This window comes from Somniosus microcephalus, chromosome 8 (genome assembly GCF_052327205.1).
Source record: "Somniosus microcephalus isolate GS21.2 chromosome 8, FLI_Smic_1.0, whole genome shotgun sequence".
NCBI lineage: Eukaryota > Metazoa > Chordata > Chondrichthyes > Squaliformes > Somniosidae > Somniosus > Somniosus microcephalus.
This window is the reverse complement of record NC_140994.1, coordinates 83,502,713-83,522,499: the sequence shown is the minus strand read 5'-3', so window position 1 is coordinate 83,522,499 and position 19,787 is coordinate 83,502,713. Positions and strand designations below refer to the sequence as shown.

The 19,787-nt window shown below is 50.5% G+C and overlaps 1 protein-coding gene across 6 annotated transcripts in view; it reads right to left on the bottom strand.

The window, feature by feature from the left end:
* The window catches only part of jmjd1cb (jumonji domain containing 1Cb), a 385,858-nt gene that overhangs the window by 44,342 nt on the left and 321,729 nt on the right, over positions 1-19,787 (bottom strand). For 5 of the 6 annotated variants that reach the window (XM_085994973.1, XM_085994975.1, XM_085994974.1 and 2 more), the window contains 2 exons: positions 15,000-15,127; positions 13,045-13,156 (listed from right to left, as the gene is read on the bottom strand). In XM_085994973.1, coding sequence (XP_085851099.1) covers positions 13,045-13,156; positions 15,000-15,127 — 240 coding nt within the window. Of the gene's footprint in view, positions 1-13,044; positions 13,157-14,764; positions 14,854-14,999; positions 15,128-19,787 lie in introns of those variants that run through there. The other variant, XM_085994976.1, reaches the window with a different exon arrangement.

Below are 19,787 nucleotides of genomic sequence, written 5' to 3'. Positions count from 1 at the left end.
TCGCTCGCTCTCTCTCCCCCCCCGCTCGCTCGCTCTCCCCCCCGCTCGCTCGCTCTCTCTCCCCCCCCTCGCTCGCTCTCTCTCCCCCCCCGCTCGCTCGCTCTCTCTCCCCCACGCCTCGCTCGCAGCTCTCTCCCCCCCGCTCGCTCGCTCTCTCTCCCCCCCCCGCTCGGCTCGCTCTCTCTCCCCCCCCGCTCGCTCGCTCTCTCTCCCCCCGCTCGCTCGCTCTCTCCCCCCGCTCGCTCGCTCTCTCTCCCCCCGCTCGCTCGCTCTCTCTCCCCCCGCTCGCTCGCAATCGCTCGCTCTCCCCCCGCTCGCAGCTCGCTCTCTCCCCCCCCCGCTCGCTCGCTCTCTCCCCCCACCGCTCGCTGCGCTCTCCTCTCCCCCCTCGCTCGCTTCTCTCATCCCCCCCGCTCGCTCGCTCTCTCCCCCCCCGCTCGCTCGCTCTCTCTCCCCCCCCGCTCGCTCGCTCTCTCTCCCCCCCCCGCTCGCTCTCTCCTCCCCCCTCCCCCCCGCTCGCTCGCTCGACTCTCCCCCCCGCTCGCTCGCTCTCTCCCCCGCTCGCTCTCCCCCCCCGCTCGCTCGCTCTCTCTCCCCCCCGCTCGCTCGCTCTCTCTCCCCCCCCGCGCTCGCTCTCTCTCCCCGCTCCGCTCCCTCGCTCCCCGCTCGCTCGCTCTCCCCCCCCCGCTCGCTCGCTCTCCCCCCCGCTCGCTCTCCCCCCCGCTCGCTCGCTCTCTCTTCCCCCCCGCTCGCTCTCTCTCCCTGCTCCTCTCCCCCCCGCTCGCTCGCTCCCCCCCGCTCGCTCTCTCCCCGCTCGCTCGCTCTCTCTCCCCCCCGCTCGCTCGCTCTCTCCCCCCCGCTCCGCTCGCTCTCTCCCCCCCGCTCGCTCGCTCTCTCCCCCCCGCTCGCTCTCTCTCCCCCCGCTCGCTCTCTCCCCCCCGCTCGCTCGCTCTCTCCCCCCGCTCGCTCTCTCTCTCCCCCCCCGCTCGCTCTCTCTCCCCCCCAGCTCGCGCTCTCTCTCCCCCCCCGCTCGCGCTCTCTCTCCCCTCCGCTCGCTCTCTCTCTCCCCCCGCTCGCTCTCTCTCCCCCCCCGCTCGCTCTCTCTCCCCCCCGCTCGCTCTCTCTCCCCCCGCTCGCTCTCTCTCCCCCCGCTCGCTCTCTCTCTCTCTCCCCCCGCTCGCTCTCTCTCCCCCCGCTCGCTCTCTCTCTCTCTCCCCCCCCGCTCGCTCTCTCTCTCCCTCTCCCCCCCGCTCTCTCTCTGCCCCCCCCCCGCTCTCTCTCTCTCTCCCCCCTCGCTCTCTCTCCCCCCACGCTCTCTCTCCCCCCCGCTCTCTCTCCCCCCCAGCTCTCTCTCCCCCCCCGCCTCTCTCTCCCCCCCCGGCCTCTCTCTCCCTCCCCGCTCGCGCTCTCTCTCTCCCCCCGGCTCTCTGTCTCCCGCTCGCTCTCTCTCCCTCTCCCTCCGCTCGCTCTCTCTCTCCCCCCCCGCTCGCTCTCTCTCTCCCCCCCCGCTCGCTCTCTCTCCCCCCCCGCTCGCTCTCTCTCCCCCCCGCTCGCTCTCTCATCCCCCCCGCTCGCTCTCTCTCTCTCTCTCTCCCCCCGCTCGCTCTCTCTCTCTCTCCCCCCGCTCGCTCTTCTCTCTCCCCCGCTCGCTCTCTCTCCCCCCCGCTCGCTCTCTCTCTCTCTCCCCCCCCGCTCGCTCTCTCTCCTCTCTCCCCCCGCTCTCTCTCTCTGCTCCCCCACCCGCTCTCTCTCTCTCTCTCCCCCCTCCGCTCTCTCTCTCCCCCCCGCTCTCTCTCCCCCCAGCTCTCTCTCCCCCCCGGCCTCTCTCTCCCTCCCCGCTCGCGCTCTCTCTCTCCCCCCGGCTCTCTGTCTCTCGCTCGCTCTCTCTCCCCGCCGCTCGCTCTCCCTCTCCCTCCCCTCGCTCGCTCCCTCTCCCCGCGCAGCTCGCTCCCTCTCCCCCTCCGCTCGCTCCCTCTCCCCCCCGCTCGCTCCTCTCTCCCCCCCGCTCGCTCTCTCTCTCTCCCCCCGCTCGCTCTCTCTCTCTCTCCCCCGCTCGCTCTCTCTCTCTCCCCCGCTCGCTCTCTCTCTCTCCCCCGCTCGCTCTCTCTCTCTCCCCCGCTCTCTCTCTCTCTCTCCCCCGCTCGCTCTCTCTCTCTCCCCGCTCGCTCGCTCTCCCCCCGCTCTCTCTCTCCCCCCCGCTCTCTCTCTCCCCCCCGCTCTCTCTCTCTCTCCCCCCCCGCTCGCTCTCTCTCCCCCCGCTCGCTCTCTCCCCCCGCTCGCTCTCTCTCCCCCCGCTCGCTCTCTCTCCCCCCCGCTCGCTCTCTCTCCCCCCCCCGCTCGCTCTCTCTCCCCCCCCGCTCGCTCTCTCTCCCCCCAGCTCGCTCTCTCTCCCCCCGCTCGCTCTCTCTCCCCCCCCGCTCGCTCTCTCTCCCCCCCCGCTCGCTCTCTCTCCCCCCCCCGCTCGCTCTCGCTCTCTCCCCCCTGCTCGCTCTCTCCCCCCCGCTCGCTCTCTTCCCCCCCCCGCTCGCAGCCCTTTCTTCCCCCCGCTCGCGCCCTCTCTTCCCCCGCTCGCGCCCTCATCATCCCCCAGCTCGCGCCCCTCTCATCCCCACCGCCGCTCGCGCCCTCTCTTCCCCCCGCTCGCGCCCTCTCTTCCCCCCGCTAGCAGCCCTCTCTTCCCCCCGCTCGCGCCCTCTCTTCCCCCCGCTCGCGCCCTCTCTCCCCCCCGCTCGCAGCCCTCTCTCTTCCCCCCCCGCTTGCGCCCTCATCTTCCCCCCCGCTCGAGCGCCCTCTCTTCCCCCCAACTCGCTCTCTCTCTTCCCCCCAACTCGCTCGCTCTCTTCCCCCCAACTCGCTCGCTCTCTTCCCCCCAACTCGCTCGCTCTCTTCCCCCCAACTCGCTCGCTCTCTTCCCCCCAACTCGCTCTCTCTCTTCCCCCCAACTCGCTCTCTCTCTTCCCCCCAACTCGCGCTCTCTCTCTCTCTTCCAACAACAACATGCCCTCAAAAAAGCCTCGGCACCGCCGGGCACTCCCAGCTAGTCTTTTATAAACATATAAATAGTAAAAGGGTAGTCAAAGGAAGGGTGGGGCTAAAAAGGAGATCTTCTTATGGAGGCAGAGGGCATGGCTGAGATACCAAATGAGTACTTTCCATTCGTCTTCACTGAAGAGGCTGCTGCCAAATGTCACAGTAAAGGAAGAGGTAGTAGAGAACTTGGATAGCATAAAAATAGATAAAGAGGGGGTACTTAAAAGGTTGGCAGTCCTCAACGTAGAAAAGTCACCCAGTCCAGATGACATGCTGAGGGAAATAAGGGTGGAAATTGCAGAGACTCTAGCCACAATCTTCCAATCCTCCTTAGATATGGGAGTGGTGACAGAGGACTGGAGGATTGCAAATGTGACACCCGAGACACAAACCTGGCAATTACAAGCCAATCAGCCCAACGTCGATGGTGGGGAAACTTTTGAGACATTAACCCAGGACAAAATTAATTGGCACTTGGAAAAATATGGGTTAATAAATGAACGCAGCACGGATTTGTTAAAGGCAAATCATGTTTGACTAACTTGATTGTCATGGCCCTGATGGAAACTTGGCCAAGGGGTGATGACACCTTAGCCTTAAATGAAGCCTCCCCGCCTTGCTATACCTTCCACCACTTGCCTCGCCCAGACCACCATGGTGGCGATGTAGCTCTCATCAACAAATCAAACTTTGGTCTGTCCCCCTACTCCTCCAGCATTTTCTTCTCCTTTGAGCATCTCACCTTATTCCAAACTGCTCACCTCCCATTTAAAATTCTCGTTCGCTACCGCCCATCCAAGTACTGTACCATAAAAATTTTATTACCGAGGTATCTTCACACTGCTTTCCTCCCTTAGCCTCTGCACCAAGCACCTTCTCATCCTTTGTGATTTCAAACTCCAACTTAATTCATCATGCTATCTCTCTCCTCGGAGTTCACCAGCCTCCTATCCTCCCTTAATCTCTCCCTTCATGTAAACTCCCCAACCCATATTCACGGCCACCCCCTCGACCTTGCCATCTCTCGTGGCCTTGCTACGCCCATCATGTCAATCGCAGATACGGCCATCTCTGACCACTTTCTCGTATCGCTCTCCACCCACATCCCCCTTTCCCCACCACCCCCAACCTTACTTCCTTCTGTGTCCGCCCCTGGAAAAATTCTCTCCTCACTCTCTTACAACTACACCTACAAAATCCCAGCAGTCCAGCCTTTGGCCCTCCATTCACCACAACATTTCTGCAGCTTCCAATCAGCTCACCAGCACTTTTGATGCCCTAGTCCCTATTAAAACAATTACTCTCTCTCACCTTGGCCATTCCCCCGGTATGGCCCTCACCTTCGCTCCCTCAAGACCAAGGGATGCAGACTTGAATGGAAATGGCGGACAACTGGTTTAGCCATTCACCGCCAGATCTGGCTGGATCACATTACGCATTATCGGGTCCTGCTCACGTCTGCCAAAATTGCTCACTATTCCAGAATGCAAAGATTAAGCCTGGCTTCTATTCTCTGCTGCTAACCATCTTCTTAAACCACTCTTCCCATCTCCTCTGCTCTCACCTCTGACAAGTGTGAGGAGCTCATGGACTTCTTTGTCTCTAAGAATGAGACCATCCGTTCAGCTGCCTCTGCCACTTCCCATCCTACCCCTAGCCCACCGAGCCAAACTTCCTCTGAGGTTCCCCCCTGCCCTAGCCCTGAAATCGCATCATTCTCCAGTTTCTCTCCTATCTCTCATGACCTCTCCGTGCTCATCTTGTCCATAAGACGCACTTCCTGCTCCCTCGACCCTATTCTCACCAAACTGCTGACCACCCAACTTCTTTTACTGGCTCCCATGTTAGCTGACATTGTTAACAGTTCTCTCTCCCTCAAATCTGCCGTCATCACCCCTCTTCTCAAAAAAACAAGCCTTGACCTCTCTGTCCTTGCAAACTACCACCCCATCACCAACCTCCCTTTCCTCTCCAAAGTCCTTCAATGTGTTGTCGCCTCCCAGATCCGTGCCCATCTTTCCCACAACTCGATGTTTGAATCCCACCAATCAGGTTTCCGCCCCTCCACAGTACCGAAACAGCTCTCGGTCACAAATAACATACTTTGTGACTGTGACAAAGGTAAACTATCCCTCCTTATCTTTCTTGACTTGTCTGTAACCTTTGACGTGGTTGACCACTCCATCCATCTCCAACACCTCTCCACCATCGTCCAGCTGGGTGGGACTGCACTCACCTGGTTCCATTCTTAACTATTTAATAATTGTAACCAGAGAATCACCTGCAATGGCTTCTCTTCCCACTCCCGCATCTCTACCTCTGGAGTCCCCCAAGGATCTATCCTTGGCCCCCTCCTATTTCTCATCTACATGCTGCCCCTTGGCGACATCATCCGAAAACACAGCATCAGTTTCCAGATGTACGCTGACAACACCCAGTTCTACCTCACCACCACTTCTCTCGATCCCTCCACGGTCTCTAAATTGTCAGACTGCTTGTTCGACATCCAGTTCAATTAAACATTGGGAAGACCGAAGCCATTGTTTTCGGTCCCCGCCACAAACTCCATTCCCTCGCCACCGACTCCATCTTTCTCCCTAACATCGGTTTGAGGCTGAACCACACTGTTCGCAACCTTGGTGTCATATTTGACCATGAAATGAGCTTCCGACCACATATCAACAGCATAACTAAGACCGCCTATTTCCACCTCCGTAACATCACCCGTCTCCGACCTTGTCTCAGCTCATCCGCTGCTGAAACCCTCATCCATGCCTTTGTTACCTCTAGACTTGACTATTCCAATGCACTACTGGCTGGCCTCCCACATTCTACTCTATGTAAACTTGAGGTCATCCAAAACTCGGCTGCCCGTGTCCTAACTCGCACCAAGTCCAGTTCACCCGTCACCCCTGTGCTCGCTGACCTACATTGGCTCCCAGTTAAGCAACACCTCGATTTCAAAATTCTCACCCTTGTTTTCAAATCCCTCTATGGTCTCACCCCTCCCTATCTCTGTAATCTCCTCCAGCCCCAGAACCACCCCCCGCACCAACCCAAGATATCTGCGCTCCTCTAATTCTGTCCTCTTGAGCACCCGATTACAATCGCTCAACCATTGGTGGACATGCCTTCTGTTGCCTAGGCCCTAAGCTCTGGAATTCCCTGCCGAAACCTCTCCACCTTTCTACATCCCTTTACTCCTTTAAGATGCTCCTTAAAACCTACCTCTTTGACCAAGCTTTTGGTCATCTGCCCTAATTTCCCCTTATGTGGCTCGGTGTCAAATTTTTAGTCTTATAATACTCTTGTGAAGTGCCTTGGCACGTTTTACTGCGTTAATGGCGCTATATAAATACAAGTTGTTGTTGATTCAGTTCTTTGATGAAGTAATGGAGAGGGTGGATGAGGATAGTGCAGTTGATGTTCAAAAGGTGTTTGATAAAGTACCACATAATAGATTTATTAGCAATATTGAAGCCCGTGGGATTAAAAGGGCAGTGGCTGCGTGGATACGAAATTGGCTAAGGGACAGAAAGCAGAGAGTAGTGGGGAATGGTTGTTTTTCAGGCTGGAGGGAAACATGCAATGGTATCCCCCAAGACCTTATTATTAGTCCCACTGCTCTTTTTGATATATATTAATGACCTGATTTACAGGGCATAATTTTGAAGTTTGCAGATGACACAAAACTCGGAAATGTAGTAAACAGTGAAGAGGATAGTAGCAGACTTCAGGAGGGTATAGACAGACTGGTGAAATGGCAGACACATGGCAGATGAAATTTAATGCAGAGAAGTGTGAAGTGATTCATTTTGGTAGGCATGTTAAGAGGCTGTTAGAAAGGTATATGGGATCCTTGGCTTTATAAATAGAGGCATAGAGTACAAAAGCAAGGAAGTTATGCTAAACCTTTATAAAACACTGGTTAAGCGTCAGCTGTAATATTGTGGCCAATTCTGGGCACTGCAATTTATGAAGCATTTCAAGGTCTTAGAGAGGGTGCAGTGGAGATTTACTAGAATGATACGAGGGATAAAGTCTTCAGTTATGTGGAGCTACTACAGAAACTGGGGTTGTTCTTCTTGGAGCAGAAAAGGTTGAGGGGAGCTTTGGGGTTCAAAATCTTGAAAGGTGTTGATAGAGTAAATAATAATAATAATCTGTTTCCAGCAGCAGATGGGTCAGTAACCAGAGGACACAGACTTAAGGTTAACTGGCAAAAGAACGAGAGGTGACATGAGGGTAAAAATGTTTACACAGCGAGTTAACATGACCTGGAATGCACTGTCTGAAAGGATGGTGGAACCAAATTGAATAACAACTTTCAAAAGGGAATTGGATAAATACTTGAAAAGGAAAAAAATTGCTGGGCTATGGGGAAAGAGCAGGGGATAGGGACTAATTGGACAATGCTTTCAAAGAGCCGGCACAGATATGCTGGGCCAAATAGCCTCCTATTGTGCTTGTACCATTCTGTGATTCTATGGTGCAGCTTTTACGCCAGACTTTGCAACACTTTCAGAATCATAAATAATTCTCAATTATAAGATTACTGACTCTCTCTGGAGCTAATCAAATCAAAGAATTAACAAATTAATTATCTGAACACTAAATTTCCTCTAATTATCCAATTTCAAAATGAGTGACGTGCTTTAAAATTGTATTGCTTGTACAAGTACAAGATTATGCTGCAGTTATTAAAATATTAACATAGGATTAGACACCAAGGTTTAAAACTTATAATTAAAAGAGCTCAGGGTAAAAATATTACTGTACAGTGGTTGAAGTCTAAAGTTCTAAAAACAAATCAGATATCCATTTGTTATACATATAAATATGTAGAAGTTGGAAGAAATTTTATAGCTGTAAAATTTTGACCAGTGCAGGTTTGGTTACTTTTAATGAAGAAAAACCCTTTCAACGTGCTTGCTTCAGAAAATTAGATCCATGTGCTTTTTATTTAGGTTATGTACAAATAACTCGGTTATTCCATCAATGTTAAGAGTAAGAGTGGCAGACACAGACCAACTGATCCCTTGTATGTCCACTCTGGAAAAAGTGCTTTATGATTTCACTCCTGAATTGCATGGTTCTCATTTTTCGATTATGTCCCCTTGTTCTGGATTCCCCCACTAGTGGAAATAGTTTCTCTGCATCTGCCCTATCGAATCCCTTTATCATTTTAAACACCTCAATTAGATCACCCTTCAACCATCTAAACTTGAGAATACATATCAAATTTATGCAACCCGTCCTCAATTTAACCCTTTAACACCCGTATCATTCTGATAATTCCGCACAGTACCCCTTCCAATGCCAATGTATCCTTCCCGAGGTGTGATGTGCAAAACTGAAAGTAGTACTTCAGACGGAGTCCGACAGACTGCACAACTGAAACATAACTTCCTCACTTTTCGTATTCTAAACCCTTTGGGATAAAGATCAACATTCCGCTTTTACTGGTGTGTGTGTATATGGACACACAATTCGACTTGCTCCTCCACAGCACCTACTCTCTCACCATTAAGAAAATATTCTGATTTGTCATTCTCGGATCCAAAGTGGATGACCCCATACTTCCCCAAATTGAACTCCATCTGCCACAGTTTTGCCCACTCATTTGATCTGTCGCTTTGTAACTTTCTGTTCCTTTGTGCAGATGGGAACAGGAAGTTCCCTGAGGAACACCACTGGCCACATCCTGCCAAAAGAGTACATTCCCTTTATTCCTACACTCGGTCTCCTACCTCCCCACCAATTAGCAACCCATGTCATAATGTTACCTCCGATTCCACGTTCTTTTAGTTTTGCGAATCTCTTGTGCGGAACCATATCAAATCAAATAGGGAGAAGGGGAGAAGAAGAAAGCAGAATTGCTTTCTATCTACTCAGACATGGATACTATATCTGCACCATCACTGAGCCAGACAGACCAGGAAGGGCCCAGGGTTGATTATACGTCTTTGCTGAATTAGCTGATTTCTGCGTTAAATTATGAGGGCTGGAATGGGCTTCAGTGCTCCTAGGCTAGGGAGTGAACAAAGTCAGCTAGGGTCCAAACCCCTGATCTTCATCCAATAACCCATGTTGACAACATGCATGAGTGAGCACCGGGAGAAAATTAGGCTGGGCTGCAATAAACACCAGGGTGAATAAGGTTACTTGACACTTACTGACCCAGCTCGGACATAAAGAATGAGAACTGGGGGCTAGTGACACTGCGGAACCACATTCGTCTTCAGGAGAGGAAAGAACGTGGCGAAAATTGGGGAAATCCTCCAAAGGTGTTAGAAAAATCTGCAGCCTAGATTTCCAAAAAATTGAGATGGTTAAAGTCCCCTCAGTGTATTCTATCAAAACAATTTAATTTTAGTGCCTCACTCATTCAGCCCAACACAAAGCAAATCAGTAACCTCTGCCTATCTACTGCAGTGGACAGGTACTCAGTAAGAATACATCCACCCACCAGAAGGTGGAGAGTCAAACATACAATGTTCTTGCACGGTGGCATAGTGGTTAGCACTGTTACCTCACAGCACCAGGGACCCGGGTTCGAATCCGGCCTCGGGTGACTGTCTGTGTGGAGTTTGCACATTCTCCCCGTGTTTGCGTGGGTTTCCTCCGGGTGCTCTGGTTTCCTCCCACAGTCCAAAGATGTGCGGGTTAGGTTGATTGGCTATGATAAATTGAGCCTTAGTGTTAGGGGGATTAAATACGTGGGGTTACGGGGATAGGGTGGGATATGTGTTGGTGTAAGGGTTACGGGGATCGGGTGGGATATGTTTCGGTGCAGGCTCGATGGGCCGAAGTGGCCTCTATCTGCACTGTGGGGTTTCTGTGATTCTTGGACATATTTTGAATGAGGTCTGTCTCAAGCCGAGTTTCAGCTGATCCCTCAGACAATGGAAAAAGTCCAGCCACCTTCCTCCAACCCTCAACGGCACCACAATCAACATCTTGGGGGTCACCATACCCAAGAAACTTAACTAGATAAGTCACAGCCACACTGTGACTTCAAGAGCAGGGCAGAAGGTAGGTACTTTGCAACAAGTGCCTCACTTGCTGATTCCTTAAAGTCTCTCCAACAGATACAAGGCTCAAGTCAGAATATTCACTGCTCATCTGGATGGGTACAGCTTTAACAATACTCAAGTTCGACACCATCCAGGACAAAGCAACCTACTTGATCATCATTCCTGCCAATGGACACAACATTTACCTTCTCTACCACTGGTGTACTGTGGCTGCAATACGTACCATCTCTGCCCCAAGCTTACTCCTAGCCCGGCAATCTCGACCAAAGACCAGAGTAACAGTATCATGGGAACATCATCACCTTCAGATTCACCTCCCAGTCGCACACTGTCCTGACATCACCACTCCATTATGAAAGTTCCTAGCACTATCATAGGGGCACCATCATCACAAGGACTGCAGCAGATCAAGAAGACAGCCCACCCCAACCATCACAGGACTTCTAGAGATAGGGAATAAAACGCAGCCTTGCCAGCATCACCCACATTCCATGAACAAAGAAAAATTCAAGTCAGCATTGGCCAACTGCCTGAGTGACTGGGAAGGACCTCCTGCAGTTTTCATTAGTTTACAACCAGGAATCAGCCAAAAGAAAATCCGGGTGAGAAACAGAACTAATTAGGTAGTGTCAGCCATGGCTCAGTTGGTAGTACTCTCGCTTCCAAGTCAGAAGGTTGAGGCTTCAAGTCCCATTCCAGACACTAAAGCACAAAATCTAGGCTGACACTCCAGTGCAGTACTGAGGGAGTGCTGCACTGTCGGAGGCACCGTCTTTCGGATGAGACGTTAAACCGAGGCCCCGTCTGCTCTCGCAGGTGGACGTAAAAGATCCCATGGCATTATTTTGAACAAGAGCAGGGGAGTTATCCCAGGTGCCCTGGCCAATATTTATCCCTCAATCAACATTACTAAAAGAGATTATCTGGTCATTATCACACTGCTATTCGTGGGCGCTTTTTGTGCGCAAATTGGCTGCCGCGTTTCCAAATTACAAGTGATTACACTTCAAGAAGTACTTCATTGGCTGTAAAGTGCTTTGGGACATCCAGTAGTCATGAAAGGCGCTATATAAATGCAAGTCTTTCTTTTCAAATAAAATTTAGACCCAGAAATAGAAGTTGGACACGTAGCTTCAGCTACAAGTGAGACCAGTGCAAAATCTCAATTTTCAGGAAAGACAGCTTTATTAGACATTTTAACAGCAGATGTTCTGCAAGTATAAGAACGTGGGAAGGTGAAATCAGTGGTTAAGCAATGTGCTCCTAAAGTAAAGACTCTTTTCTCTTAGCTTAGGGCATGGATAACTGCAGAGTGGCTAGTTGTTAGCTTGCAGCATGAAGAGATATTAAAAGCATAGTGGGTTGGAAAGAGCCATGGAGGGACATGAGGCAGCTGGGAAAGGGATCTGCAGTAAAATCAGATTGAGAGAGACACCGACCATGAAGTGGGCAAAGGGCCAATGAATTTATGGGAGCATTTGAGGATGGTGGAACAAATAAATTAAAATACAAAGAGAAGCACAAGTCAATTATAGATGTGGAAGAAAAAGGAAAATTAATAATCAAATCCACTGCCTACTATTGTGCTGAACTGAACTTGGCTCAATTGGCACCATTCTCACCTCTGATCAGAAGGTTGTGGGTTCAAACTCTACCTCAGGATTTGTGTGTATAAACTGGGCCAACATCTGCCTGCTCAGATGAAGTGAAGATCCCAAGGCATTATTCAAATAGTATGAAACCCTTTCACTACCTCAGCCAATTTTCCTTCCTCAACCAACACCATTGAAAATTGATTAACTAGTTATTCACCTCATTGCTATTTGTTGGATCTTGGTTCATGCAAAACAGTTATTATATTTGTCAACATATAGCAAGTCAAAGAGATTCAAAGTAATTCATTCCTTATAAAGCACTTTGAGATGCATTTGAAAGATCTAATAAGGTACTATATAAATCATTTTACAACCTTCCGGAGTCAACATCGAGTTCAACAATTTCAGATAATAACCACTGCCTCCATTTTTTCAGCTGGCAATGATTCTGCTGTTGCCATTTACAGCTCCTCTAAACTCATCTTTAGTTTCTTTACTTGTTCCGGGACCATCCCCTTTTGCCTTGCACAATCATCTCTTTTGTCATTTCATCTCTCCTGCCTTCCACCCTATCACACACCTATCCTTTTATTCTTGCCTCCCCCCTCCCTGCCTCTGTACTTGCTTAAAACCTGTTACATCTGTAACATTTTCCAGTTCTGACAAAAGGTCACCAACCTGAAACGTTAACTCTGTTGCCCTCTCCAGAGATGCTGCCTGACTTGCTGAATATTTCCAGCATTTTCTGTTTATATTTCCGATTTCCAGCAGCCGCAGTGCTTTGCCTTTATATAAATCTCAATCTTGTTTTGTAATAAATGAAATTTCATAGATCAAAGTGCCCCCTGGAATTGCGTGGCATACATATATTGCAATCCATATAAAAGGCTGTGTTTGGGCTTAAATTGGGAAAGCATAAAAACAAAGAATGATACCAACTTGTATTAGTAATAAGTGGCAAGATAAATTTGGGTACTTAACATGATGAGCATTTGCTCAAAGGTCACATGCCCAAAGACATTAATGTTGAATTCTGGAGGGGGGATGCATTTTAAATTGAGAAATTGGTAAAAGGTAGGAAAAATAAAAAGTTCCCTGTGGATTTGTGAGTGAGGCCCACATAAAAACATTCACATGACACTCAGCTTAGCTAATACCACTGGTATGTGGACAATGATTAAGGATTTAGACTTCGATCTTTCTGGAGTACTTTAACTGTCACCTCTCCAGCTAGGACTTTGATAGTCAAAAGATGACGATGGCTTTTGATTATGGTTTTGCATTCTTATTTTGAACCCGTTCACCTTTCTTTTCTTCTCTGGGTTTCCATTCTGCTAGGTCTGCCAACCAGTGTAGGGGAGAATCAGATAGTGCAAACTTACTTTCTGCAGTGATGTCACTCTCAGGGCTGTTGGAACTGCCATTAATCTCTGGATTCTCAGATGCAGAGTATTGTTTAGCCATCGAGATGATGGTGCTGCGATTCAGGATGCTCTGTAGAATCAGGCAACAAAAATTATAAAAATTAAGAATCTAAACTTGAAAAAGGCACAAGAAACTAATCAAGGCATCCATCACTGTGGAAAGCAGACTGTAATGGAAGAATCATTGTCTATCAATAATCAGTATTTCAACTCAAATAACTAAGTTCAGATACAATATTTGAACCCTTCTCAAGTTATGAGCAATCAATTTATGCTAGCATTGGCTCTGCTCAGTGCCATGATAGCAGAGAACCATGGTTAGCAAGGCCATTAGAACTTGTAGCTTTTGCATTACCCATTAAGAATCAGGAAAAACAAAGGAAACGCATACAGTAACCACGTCCAGGAAAAGAGATTGCCGAACCTCTAGATTAGCACGGCCTCTGTCCTTGAGCAGACATACAAAAGGTGATACAGTAGTTGTGCAGAGGGGCAAACAAGTCTATTGTCTAATATTCCCAATTTATGAAAATATTCTGAGCAACCTCTGGGTGGATCTTCCACTCCCGAGGATGAACTGTGAAACAACAGAAAGCATCAGCCAGCATGTTGGCTATTCCAGATAAATGGTGAGCTCAGCCAGACAACAGTGTATTAACAGGATCTCACCTCAACAATAGGAGCAGCTTTTTGATGCAGTGGTTTGTAGTGGACTACAAACATATTGGCTTTACTCTGAACTATGGTCTGGAAGTGCTGCAGATTAGCCTGACTACTTTCACTTCCAATTCATTGGCTTGCCAGGTGAACTGCTCTGCTGTCCACTTGACCTAAACCTAGTTCCTTTTACAGATGGTCACCTTCTCCTGTCAGGGACATCCTTGTTATTATTGTCAACTGAGGGGAAAGCAGTAGCAGGGGACTGCCCTGTAATCCATTGTCCTTCTGTGACCACTATGTTTGGTCCCGTGTAGAGGTCTGGTCAAACCTTTCTGGTTGGGAAATGCTCTGTGGGAGAACCATTGGTTGAAAAGTCAGCTGAAATTATAGCATAAAAAATTATATTTGGGGGTTTGGGAACTACAAAGATGGTTGCTGCCAACCTTAAAATTATTAAAAACCATTTGCTAGGATTCAGAACCCTTCTTTTAAAGGGAATTGTATTGTAAATATGTATATTGTAAATTGATCTGAAAGCAGAAAAAAATTCTGCTAGGTTGTCGAAAACAATGCAACTAAAAACATTAGCTCCTGCTCGTGTTGCAGCTGATAATTGGCTATGAATTAAGGTCTTTGGTTTTATTGATTACCTTGTGCACATCACCGCCAGCTGACCTCAGATGAACTAATCGTTCAGGTACAGATACATGCGGAGATGCTGCACTGTGTCCACAGACAGGCACTTTTCAGCACCTTAGATGCCGAAGTGTGTTCAAAAGAGAGTACCTTATATACTGACAACTTTGCTCTCTTGAAACTGAATCTGAGGAAACGTGCAATGGCGTTCCCTTATGAGGTCTGTTAAAGGATGCAATCTTTGAGAACTACAACATTTCTGGAGTAGAAATCTTTTTTCTCCTGGTCAGGGTGAACCCGTTTCTATGCACCGCTGAGGCGAGTAGTTTGTTTACCTCAGTTGATAACACTACTACCAGGAAAGGATCTGATCACAACACACCTGATTGTTGCATCAAAAGAGTAGCCCTCTCTAATAACCTCGAGGATCCATGTGTCTGCAGTGATGCTTTCCCGTAAGGTTGTGAATTCCTACAGGGGGCCCCCGACCCAGGTTGGAAGGAATACCCAACAAGTCATTGATATGATTCATGAGTTTTACCAAACAAAGTATTATAATTCAAATACTGTATGAAACTGTGCTGAAGCTGCATTTAAAAGTCATATTTGTACTATACCTGCGAAACCCCATTAGTTGTAGAGAGTTTGGCAAGTTGCATGCTTTGTTCACTGGAACAAGGACAATGTGCAGCAATTTCCCTGCTGGCTTTGATGGAATGCATTGCATCTCCAATATCTGCCAAGACTAAAATAAAGAACATTTATTAAGAAAAAAATGCATGTTTTGTAGATGAGCAGGAGGAGACATGTATAATGGACAAAAATGGTTCAGGTAACCACAACAACTTGTATTTATATAGCACCTTTAACGTAGTAAAACGTCCCAAGGTGCTTCACAGGAGTGTTAAGTAACATGTGCCACCTTGCTCAAAAACTGAACATAAACAGGAATAATGGATTGGCTCAAACTTTACAAGGCAGCGTTTCTGGTGGGAAGCTATGCTTTTCATGAAATAAGGTGCATATTGTTTTTCTTTTCAAATTGTCTTTAGTACTTAACACAGCTTAACCTTGTATACTGTGATAAATACATGGCCTTTACCTGGGTACAATCATAGTATACCAACTTAAAAACATAGCAAAATAATTATTTTTTAAAAACCTTTCATGCTTCATTGTGTTATACATAATACTAGCTGGAGTGCCCGGTGGTGCCGAGGGTTTTTTGAGGGCATGTTGTTATGAAAAAAGTAGAAATAATTTTTATATATATATATAAATGAGTTTGTCTGTCTGTCTGTGTGGGAAGGAGAGAGAGAGACTGGGGGGGGGGGGGGGGGGGAGAAAAGAGGCCCGGGGGATCAAGAGAGAGACTGGGGGAAGAGAGAGACTGGGGGGGGAAGAGAGAGAGAGACTGGGGGGGGAGAGAGAGAGTGTCGGTTACTTCCCTGATATCTGGAACAAAGGACTCATAACGCCCATATACAAAAGTGGGGACAAAGCCGACCCAAATAACTATCGAGGCATCTGTGTAAACAGTAACCTGGGGAAGGTATTCTGTAGTATCATAAACAAAAGACTTATAAACTTCCTTGAGGAGCACAATGTCCTGAGTAAAAGCCAAATTGGATTCCTGCCAAACTATAGAACATCAGATCATATCTTCACCCTACAGACCCTAATTGACAAACACGTTCATCAAAACAAAAGCAAAATCTACGCATGCTTTATAGATTTCCAGAAGGCTTTCGACTCCATCTGGCATGACGGTTTATTCCTGAAACTTATCGAAAGCGGGGTAGGGGGAAAAACATATGATGTAATTAAATCAATGTATACAAACAACAAATGTGCAGTTAAAATTGGAGACAAACAAACAAAATACTTCCCACAGGGGCGGGGGGGGGGGGGTGATGCAGGGCTCGCCAATCTCACCGACACTCTTTAATATTTACATAAATGAATTGGCAAAACTACTTGAACAATCTACAGCACCCGGCCTCACCCTTTATGAATCCAAGGTTAAATTCCTCCTCTATGCAGATGACCTGGTTCTGCTGTCACCAACTAAGGAGGGTCTACAGCAGAACCTGGATCTGCTGGAGTCGTACTGCCAGACTTGGGCCCTGACAATAAATCCCCAAAAAACCAAAGTCCTCGTGTTCCAGCAAAGATCCAGACATCAGGGACCCAAAATAAATTTCACACTAGGAACAACCAAAATTGAACAAACCACTAACTACACATACTTGGACTTAAAAATCAGTTCTACGGGAAATTTCAAACTGGCTGTGAATGAACTGAAAGAGAAAGCAAGAAGGGCTTTCTATGCCATTAAAAAATCAATCCAAATAGAAATCCCAATTAGCATTTGGCTCAAAATTTTCAAATCAGTAATTGAACCAATTGCACGCTATGGCAGTGAGGTGTGGGGACCGCTAACACAACAAGAATTTGCAAAATGGGACAAACACCCAATTGAGATCCTACATGCAGAATTCTGTAAAAGTATCCTCCGGACTCAAAGGAAAACCGTAAACAATGCATGCAGGGCAGAACTAGGCCAATATCCATTAATAATCACTATCCAAAAAAGAGCCACCAAATTTTGGAAACACCTAGAAATGGGCAACCCCCAATGCTATCATTACAAAGCCCTGAAATGCCAAGAGAGGACCATAAAGAAGAATACCCTCAGTCAACTAGTCCTGGGACTCAGTGAAGTAACTACGAACAATAACCAGTCCCAGGACAGTGACAGCGTAACACAAAGAATTCGACCCAACACAATCGTCGCCAAGCAAAAAGAAAAATGTGTCATATTGGGCAGAAACAACAAAAACCCAAAGCAAACTCAATTGCTACTTGGCCCTAAACAGACAATACAACATGGCTGATTACCTGACCATGGTAAAAGGATAGCAAACTGAGAAAAACTTTGACAATGTACAGACTTAGTGAACATAACCTGGCGATCGAAAAAGGTAGACACAAGCAGACCCGGCTACCAAGAGAGGACAGGATATGCTCTCACTGCAGTCAGGGAGTGGAGACAGAGATGCACTTCCTCACAGCTTGTAGAAAATATCAGGGCATAAGGGAGAATTTCTACCCAAAATTCACAAAAATATGCCCGGATTTCAGAAATTTGAATGACAACCAAAACTCCCATACCTACTAGGGGAAGAGAGAAATTGTATAACACTAGCGGCACACTATGTTACAGCTTGCCATAAACAGAGGGACAACCACTAAATATAAGAAAAGAGTATATATAAATTATATGAAAGTATATTTATACACTCAGGGATATATCTGTTTATACACTGTATGGATAGATCTATATTTTTGTGAACAAACATTAATGTTTTTCGATGCTTTGGCAACATAAGATGTAACTTCTCATGCCAATAAAGCGATTTGAATTGAATTGAATTGAAATTGACTGGGGGGGAAAGAGAGAGCGCGACGGGGGGGGAAGAGAGAGCGCGCGACGGGGGGGGGGGAAGAGAGAGCGCGCGACGGGGGGGAAGAGAGAGCGCGCGACGGGGGGGGAAGAGAGAGCGCGCGACGGGGGGGGAAGAGAGAGCGCGCGACGGGGGGGGGGAAGAGAGAGCGCGCGACGGGGGGGGAAGAGAGAGCGCGCGACGGGGGGGGAAGAGAGAGCGCGCGACGGGGGGGGAAGAGAGAGCGCGCGACGGGGGGGGAAGAGAGAGCGCGCGACGGGGGGGGAAGAGAGAGCGCGCGACGCGGGGGGAAGAGAGAGCGCGCGACGGGGGGGGGGGGGAAGAGAGAGCGCGCGACGGGGGGGAAGAGAGAGCGCGCGACGGGGGGGGAAGAGAGAGCGCGCGACGGGGGGGGAAGAGAGAGCGCGCGACGGGGGGGAAGAGAGAGCGACGGGGGGAAGAGAGAGCGCGACGGGGGGAAGAGAGAGCGCGACGGGGGGGAAGAGAGAGCGCGACGGGGGGGAAGAGAGAGCGCGACGGGGGGGAAGAGAGAGCGCGACGGGGGGGAAGAGAGAGCGCGACGGGGGGGAAGAGAGAGCGCGACGGGGGGGAAGAGAGAGCGCGACGGGGGGGAAGAGAGAGCGCGACGGGGGGGAAGAGAGAGCGCGACGGGGGGGGAAGAGAGAGCGCGACGGGGGGGAAGAGAGAGCGCGACGGGGGGGAAGAGAGAGCGCGACGGGGGGGAAGAGAGAGCGCGACGGGGGGGGAAGAGAGAGCGCGACGGGGGGAAGAGAGAGCGCGACGGGGGGGAAGAGAGAGCGCGACGGGGGGGAAGAGAGAGCGCGACGGGGGGGAAGAGAGCGCGCGACGGGGGGAAGAGAGAGCGCGACGGGGGGAAGAGAGAGCGCGACGGGGGGAAGAGAGAGCGCGACGGGGGGAAGAGAGAGCGCGACGGGGGGAAGAGAGAGCGCGACGGGGGGAAGAGAGAGCGCGACGGGGGGAAGAGAGAGCGCGACGGGGGGAAGAGAGAGCGCGACGGGGGGAAGAGAGAGCGCGACGGGGGGAAGAGAGAGCGCGACGGGGGGAAGAGAGAGCGCGACGGGGGGGAAGAGAGAGCGCGACGGGGGGAAGAGAGAGCGCGACGGGGGGAAGAGAGCGCGCGACGGGGGGAAGAGAGCGCGCGACGGGGGAAGAGAGAGCGCGACGGGGGGAAGAGAGAGCGCGACGGGGGGAAGAGAGAGCGCGACGGGGGGAAGAGAGAGCGCGACGGGGGGAAGAGAGAGCGCGACGGGGGGAAGAGAGAGCGCGACGGGGGGAAGAGAGAGCGCGACGGGGGGAAGAGAGAGCGCGACGGGGGGAAGAGAGAGCGCGACGGGGGGAAGAGAGAGCGCGACGGGGGAAGAGAGAGCGCGACGGGGGGAAGAGAGAGCGCGACGGGGGGAAGAGAGAGCGCGACGGGGGAAGAGAGAGCGCGACGGGGGGAAGAGAGAGCGCGACGGGGGGAAGAGAGAGCGCGACGGGGGGAAGAGAGAGCGCGACGGGGGGAAGAGAGAGCGCGACGGGGGGAAGAGAGAGCGCGACGGGGGGAAGAGAGAGCGCGACGGGGGGAAGAGAGAGCGCGACGGGGGGAAGAGAGAGCGCGACGGGGGGAAGAGAGAGCGCGACGGGGGGAAGAGAGAGCGCGACGGGGGGAAGAGAGAGCGCGACGGGGGGAAGAGAGAGCGCGACGGGGGGAAGAGAGAGCGCGACGGGGGGAAGAGAGCGCGCGACGGGGGGAAGAGAGAGCGCGACGGGGGGAAGAGAGAGCGCGACGGGGGGAAGAGAGAGCGCGACGGGGGGAAGAGAGAGCGCGACGGGGGGAAGAGAGAGCGCGACGGGGGGAAGAGAGAGCGCGACGGGGGGAAGAGAGAGCGCGACGGGGGGGAAGAGAGAGCGCGACGGTAGCTCCGGGGGAGTCTC